The sequence below is a fragment of the Taudactylus pleione genome, unplaced genomic scaffold (assembly GCF_031769625.1).
Source record: "Taudactylus pleione unplaced genomic scaffold, aTauple2 ptg000016l, whole genome shotgun sequence".
In the NCBI taxonomy this organism is placed as follows: domain Eukaryota; kingdom Metazoa; phylum Chordata; class Amphibia; order Anura; family Myobatrachidae; genus Taudactylus; species Taudactylus pleione.
In genome coordinates, this window is record NW_028284418.1 from 27,334,412 (window position 1) to 27,342,397 (window position 7,986).

General features: G+C 42.5%; 1 protein-coding gene across 1 annotated transcript; it reads left to right on the forward strand.

Moving 5' to 3' along the window:
* The first annotated feature begins 3,147 nt into the window (after positions 1-3,147).
* Positions 3,148-7,986, forward strand: BIRC5 (baculoviral IAP repeat containing 5). Its single transcript, XM_088473351.1, has 4 exons — positions 3,148-3,457; positions 4,634-4,743; positions 5,522-5,639; positions 7,735-7,986. The coding sequence occupies exons 1-4, from the start codon at positions 3,305-3,307 to the stop codon at positions 7,828-7,830; spliced, it is 477 nt and encodes a 158-aa protein (XP_088329477.1). The 5' UTR covers positions 3,148-3,304; the 3' UTR covers positions 7,831-7,986.

The window sequence follows — 7,986 nt, forward strand, 5'->3', positions numbered from 1 at the left end:
ATTCAGTGTATACGCCCAATCTGCGTGCTCCCACGGTCATTGGCGATATCAATCGGCCATGCTACACGGGCAACTGGACGATATCGCATGCTGCGCCGTACAGGGTAATGAAGGACGGAACGAGGGATCGTTCTGATGTGTACCGCGGATAAGATATTTCGGCCCGTCGGCCGCCATATAGTCTGGACACACATCGCTCCAGTGTGTACCCAGCTTAAGTAAGAGAAAGGAGAAGCACATGAGGGATAAGGCCCTGCTCATGAGAGCTTACAATCTAAAGGGAAGGGGAGGACAGACAGGCATTACACAGATGGGGTAGACATTGAGAAAGGAGCAATGAGCAAAGGGTTAAAATGAGAGCTGGATGGCTTTGATGAAGTAGTGAGTTTTTAGAGCTCTTTTGAAGTTTAGTAGAGGTGGACAGTCTGAGAGGGAGAGAATTCCAGAGGTAGGGAGCAGCACAGCCAAAATCTTAATACGAGTGTACATAAAAATAGCAATCAACTAATAAAACTTGTCACAAAAATGAGTAGTAAAGAATAATAAACATTGATATTTATTGAAAATAGAGATGTATTATGTAGGTACCCAATGGATTAATCTTTTTTTTTTTTTTAAACATATATGTAGTAGTATGCAATGAAAATAAACCTACAGTATATATTACCTTAAATTTAAATAGTGAAGATCAATATTCTGTTTACCTCAGTTACAAAACCTTATTATCATTCAGTAAAGAGACCAGCCCATCTGTTTATAGACAACAGACAGCTGGTGCAGAAATCTGCAACTCCCTTTGGCCATCTCCTTTATTGGAATAGGAGTATTATACTGGAAATTATTAACAGGGTTAATGTTTGACAAAGGATTAGAAGGGTGTGCCCTTCCGGCACATGAATCTCTAGCACAGTGCCAGTAATATTATTATTAGCCTCTATTTACATAGCGCTAACATTCTGTGCAGCTCTTTACAGAGAATGCATCCACAGTCCCTTGGGGCTAACAGTCAAAACATATACACACCAGGGTCAGTTTTGCCAGAAGCCAAATAACCTACACATATGCTTTTGGACTGAGAGAAGAAACCTGAAGCACCTTAAAGAAATACAGATAAACACTATATATACGGGAACCATACTTATGGTGTCAGAATGCTAACATTTTACTGTAAAAGTAACTAAGTTTAATGCAGGATACATAAAAACCAGAATTTGGATTGATGTCAAACATAACTGTTTTTGTCATTGTTGAGGAACATATAGATCAATGCCCACAATTACGCAAAATTGTGTCTATTTCCATTAATGACTATTTGTAAAGGTATTATATCATTGGACTATTGCTGTCAGAGCTTATGCATATTTGTTCTGCACCAGGTGAAATTACCTGTTAGAAAATAGTTATTTATTATTTATGGAGCTGTTTTCATCCAGGGCATATATGAAAAAGGCATTATGAAACCAGGTAAACAGTCATTGTCCAAAGATCCTTCTTAAAAGGGTGAGAAATATTAGAGCTTGCACTCACTAACCATCACTTTAGGCCTAATTTAAGGTTTGATGCATTTTCAGGAACAGGAATAAAGATAAATCTTTGATTACCCTATTTGTTCACAATATAATGTAATGAAGGTTTATTATTGCGCTTTTTTTCAAAGCCGTTGATAATCGGATGCTTTGCCTGATAGCTTTGAAGCAGGAACAGAAATAAATGTTAAACCAGGCTTGTTTAGCATTTATTTTTATTGCCGGCCACCGGAGATGATAGAAAGAGACCAGGAAATCTCCATCAGCCATCCTGGTCTCTACCCTCCCCCCCAATGGCGGTGACACGCTTCCGTTTTGGAAATTGGAGGCCGTCACCTCCCCCTCCCCGTCCACAAACAGCAGCAGACTGTCAATCAATGACAGTCTGCTGCCAGTCTGCATGTGTGTGATCGCAGACCCGTTCTGCACATGCGCCTGCCCACATTCCCGACCATTGGGAATCTGCATTCAGCTTCAGCAGTACACGCTGAATCAGTACCATACAGCTGAATATAGTGCTTCTAGGTGCTAGATATACCGAGTCCTCTTTAGGGATGGCCATGGGAAACCGATGGTTGGCAACCATCGATGTTCCTGATCCTATGGAAAATTATTTTTCGAATCATTTCAGTGTCAAATCAATATGGGATGGTTCCCATATTCCATCCATGCTTCTTTCTTATGGCTACGGATGTAACTCCTGCAGGAAGGAGAAACTCAGTATGATTGCAGCAAAGATCCTTTACACACATGCAAACTTCGGCTGCCCACTGTACACCAGTGCACCACCATACCATCGATGAAGAAACCTTTGACTGGTTACCATGCGATAGCTACATGCCATCAAAAGACATGTTGCTATGGTTGCTGCTATTTCCTATGTGGCTAAAGGACCTCTGTGACGTATCCACGCTCCTGCGTTACCATCCACTAAGGCATAGAGGGGGAATAAATATTTGTGGCGAGCCACCGTGCCCGAAGTGTTGCGAGCCCGGGAGGGGACACTCTTGGTCCCTCGTTAGCATCCCCACCCCTCCCCTTTCAGGCCGGGTCACGTGGGTGTGACGTCACAGGTCCATCAGCCTTGTATAGTCTAGACCTAACCATGTTGCTATGGTGGCAATACCACTACTAATCTATGGTTCTCTGCGGATGGCCATCCTTATCCTCTTGCACTGTGGAAATACACTGATATGTGGTTACTCCTTCAGGTAACAAGGCATGACACCCCAGCCACTAGGTGCTACATTGGAGGGTGCAGGTAAGTTAAGTGCCAGCATTTATATGTCACCATAATAAGAACATCCAGGAGGGGCCTATTGTATTCGGAGATACTCAGCCAGGTGGTTGCCTTCTGATATAGCAGTCCTCACTAGTAGTTGTTGCTGGGAATGTATTCGCCAGCTGTGGCAAATGGACGCCTCAGCTGCCAGCTGTATGTATTATTATGACTAGTTGTTCTAACTAAGCACACACCTGTAATAACCTGCGGGCGGCTGCTGTTCTGGCCGAGGGGGTAAGTAACCCAGGAGTAACCCAGGATTTACAACTACAAGTTCCAGCATACCCTGTGGCTACAGATTTTATAACTGCTGATGAAGTTGTTGGGTTTAGAAGCAGACTATGCTGGGACTTGTAGTTCCGTTCGGCACTGCATGCCGGGTAGTGTAGTCCATGTCCGGACGGAAGTCTCCTACGAGGATGTTAACGTCATATTCCCGTGGTGCTTTGCTGCGTGACGTCAGAGCGGGGCAGCGTTTGAATTCAGCGCCGCGGCTATGTTATTAAACGGATCTAAGTTCGTTCTACCGCCTGCCCAGCCCGGGGAGCCCAAGTTACCGGACGAATGGCGGCTCTACCAGCTGGACACCCGCATCCGGACCTTCACCAACTGGCCGTTTACGGAGGGCTGCGCCTGTACCCCGGCAAAGGTGAGGGGACTCGGCTACTAGGGTACAGGGTTCCCTGTGTGTGTGTTTCTGATTCTACTACAGAGAGCAGGATGCCACTAGCTATGTGCCAGGCAGCGGGTGTTAGAGAAGGGTGAGGCTGGCAGCTGGGGTTTCTGATTGGACTACAGAGAGCAGGATGCCACTAGCTATGTGTTTTGGTATATTCAAGTTATTTCCTATCTGATCTGTACTAACAAGTGGATTCAAAATCCCTATGTATAAAATCATTTGTTAGGATTGCAGTGCTGGCCAAACAGACACTGATATGGGGCATATTACCAGGTTTTAGACAGTAAGAAATGAGCATACCCACATGCAGGGACAGGGGCTTGGAAAGGAGATCACCCCTGTGATGTGTAAGAAGTGATTGTGATTATTTCCATTCTATATTGGGTCCCTGCAGCGCTTCTGTGCATTGTGCAGACCACACGTGAGCAGCAGCCATTGCCGGGGAGAATCCTGTAGGAACGCTCTCCTAGTAAATTTTGCGGAATGTAGTCCATAGGCTACAGCGGCTAATGCCATCTTCATTTAGTGTTAGTAGCCAGGGCCAAACTCCGTAATGCTTCATATTCCAGCGCTGGGTAAATCTGCTATTGGAAATGGAGGGATCACAGCAGTTATCAGAGGTGTTGGAAGATGACCTTATGTGTACAGCAGTCTCCACACAACACTACATTGTTTGACCACTTTTAAGCCAGGGCTATGTTTGTCCCAAAGCTGATTAGGTGAAGCTATCCATGTGTGTGACTGCCTACATGTGTTGTACTTTCCATTAATGGTAGAAAATAATCGCCATACACCGTTGTATGGCTCTGACGTGCGTATACAGTCATGTAGATGGCATGTGGTTCCATATGGTTTAGACTGAATGCATTTCATTTTGACCCACTCATGAGTATAATGAGAAATCATGGTAGGTCCTAAAGTATAGTCTAAACTTCTGATATATCACTGAGCTATAAAGGGATTGTGTGTTCTGCACACTTGCATTAGCATGGAAGCTGGTATTTTGGCAGAGGTAATATAAGGCCAGCTGTCACTTCTTAGGTATTAGTCTGGTTGACATCTATTATTATGTTGTGAGTGAGATTGTGGGTCCTGGGCAGTGAGAAATTCATCCCTCACCTTACTGGCTTCTTTCCTTGTTGACAGATGGCTGCCGCTGGCTTCATCCATTGTCCTACTGGGAACAGCCCAGACGTTGCGCAGTGTTTTTTCTGCCTAAAAGAGCTGGAAGGATGGGAACCAGATGATGACCCTATGTAAGTGTTAACTTGCCTAAACATGATCCTTTGTGCATGGTCCTTTGGAAAAATGACATGGTGTTGGTTGGCTATGACTAAGAGATGGGTGATATAAATCGTATAATGTGAAATAACAACCTTAACATTGTGAGGTGTATTTAAAATACAACCATAGACTAGGAGTTATGCTGGGTACACACTAAATGATGTGTACCCAGCACGATGTCATTCGTGACTCAACCCGGCAGTGGTGCCAGCATCAGCAAGTGCATACACAATGCAGCATGGCCCTCACTGATGATATTGCAATGTCGCGCATCGTCTGCAACATAGTGAGTACACACTGGCCAATGTACCCGATATGTTGTCCGATCCGCTGGATTAGATGACCTATAGTCTAGTGTGTATCCGCCATTAGTGTTGTAGCCTAATGAGAGGTCATTGCTCCTTTATGGAAATAAAAATGCTTCAGTTTGCTTTTGGTTCCAAGATCAGAACCACGAATAGCATGTTTCCCCCAACCATATAACACTTATTTCATGGAATAACAGCATTGTGGGTGGTTATTTGTGTAATGGGAAACAACACTGGAAGATTGTAATGGAAGGTGAGCTGCCTACACTAACCTCCTAAGCAGTGGGAACAGCTTGTTTTACTCAGACAGTAAATCAAAAGTTGGAGCCATCTTATGAAGCTTTTTCCTTTGTTGGGGATTTGCGTCAATAGAAGATTAACCCTGGGATACTACGTTAAACTTTTTAGCAACAACTAATATATTCCCATTCTAATTTCACAGGGAGGAGCACAAGAAGCACGCCCCTAGCTGCTTATTTATCAGTCTGAAGAAGAAAGCAGAGGAGCTGACACTCGGTGAATTCCTTAAGCTGGATAAAGAGAGAGTGAAACTTAAAATGGTGAGAAAAATTGTTTCATAGTAAACATGTAGTTATCTCTTTGCGGTTTGAGTTACAAACCAAATCTGAGCCTCCAGTCTACAATTCTCTGCACTGAGAAACAAACAATTACCATTAAAAGCAATTTGTCACATACAGTCAGGTGCATAAATATTGGAACATTGACAGAATTTTCATATTTTGGCCTCTATTCACCACCACAATGGCTTTTAAATGAAACAAACAAGATGTGCTTTAACTGCAGACTTTCAAGATTTAATTTGAGGGTAATTACATCCAAATCAGGTGAACGGTGTAGGAATTGCAACGGTTTCTATATGTGCCTACCACTTTTTAAGGGACAAAAGTAATGGAAATATCAACTCAAAAGCTATTTCATGGACAGGTGTGGACTATTCCCTCATTATTTCATTATCAATTAAGCTGGTAAAAGGTCTAGGTGTGATATTTGCATTTGGAATCAGTTGCTGTCGACTCTCAATATGAGATCCAAAGAGCTGTCACTATCAGTGAAGCAAGCCATCATTAGGCTGAAAAATCAAAACAAACCATCAGAGAGATAGCAAAAACTTTAGGTGTGGCCAAATCAACTGTTTGGAACATTCTTAAAAAGAGAGAACGCATCGGAGAGCTCAGCAACACCAGAAGACCACGGAAAACAACTGTGGTGGATGACAGAAGAATTATTTCCCTGGTGAAGAAAAACCCCTTCACAACATTTGGCCAAATCAAGAACACTCTCCAGGAGGTAGTAGGTGTATATGTGTCAAAGTCAACAATCAAGAGAAGACTTCACAAGAGTGAATATAGAGGGTTCACCACAAGATGTAAACTATTGGTGAGCCACAAAAACAGGAAGACCAGATTAGAGTTTGCCAAACAACATCTAAAAAAGCCATTACAGTTCTGGAACAACATCCTATGGACAGATGAGACAAAGATCAACTTGTACCAGAGTGATGGGAAGAGTATGGAGAAGGAAAGGAACTGCTCATGATCCAAAACATACCACCTCATCAATGAAGCATGGTGGTGGTAGTGTCATGGCGTGGGCATGTATGGCTGCCAATGGAACTGGTTCCCTTGTATTTATTGATGATGTGACTGCTGACAAAAGCAGCAGAATGAGTTCTGAAGTGTTTCGGGCAATATTATATGCTCCTATTCAGTCAAATGCTTCAGAACTCACTGGACGGCGCCTTCACAGTGCAGATGGACAATGACCCGAAGCATACTGCAAAAGCAAAGAGTTTTTTTAAGGCTAAAAAGTGGAATGTTATGCAATGGCCAAGTCAATCCCCTGACCTGAATCCGATTGAGCATGCATTTCACTGGATGAAGACAAAACTGAAGGGAAAATGCCCCAAGAACAAGCAGGAACTGAAGACATTTGCAGTAGAGGCCTGGCAGAGCATCACCAGGGATGAAACCCAATGTCTGGTGATGTCTATGCGTTCCAGACTTCAGGCTGTAATTGCCTGCAAAGGATTTGCAGCAAAGTATTAAGAAGTGAAAGTTAGATTTAGGATTGTTTAGTTTGTCCCATTACTTTTGGCCCCTTTAAAAAGTGGGAGGCACATATAGAAACCGTTGTAATTCCTACACCGTTCACCTGATTTAGATGTAATTACCCTCAAATTAAATCTGAAAGTCTGCAGTTAAAGCACATCTTGTTTGTTTCATTTCAAAGCCATTGTGGTGGTGAATAGTGGCCAAAATATGAAAATTCTGTCAATGTCCCAATATTTATGCACCTGACTGTATATTTTAAAAATTGTTACATGTAGCTTCTGCCAATGTTTAATTATATGGCGGTGATGTATCATCTAATGTAAATTATACTGAGTTACAAGATGTTTACTGTCCATTTATACCAATCCTTTTATAGCCAGTAAATAACTTTCATTACCAATTCAACACTATGCCATTGCTGGAGTCTTCCAGTTTTATGATGTCGCAAGGAGTTGTTTTGGCTGTGAAAAAGTGATTTGCCAACATTACAGTGCAAGCTATACAAAACCTACAGCATTACTGGGGGAACAACTTCCTGCTTGCACCACTAGAGGGATCTATGTACAAATTGTTTGTTTTCCAGCAAAAAGTGATGAACCAGCACATTGAGAAGTTCCAGGCAGCAGCCAAGACTGTGAGAGAATCCTTGGAGAAGCTGGATAAAGACGAAGCACAGTGATTTTTATTTGATCTGTGATTACAGGCCTTCACTTTGTTAGTGTATATATTGTTAATATTTTAGTTTATTGCAGCAAGTATAACTACAGGAAAGTTATCCTGAATTGTTCTTTGAAATAACATCTTATTAAATAAAGCATTGCTTTTTTTAAATTGT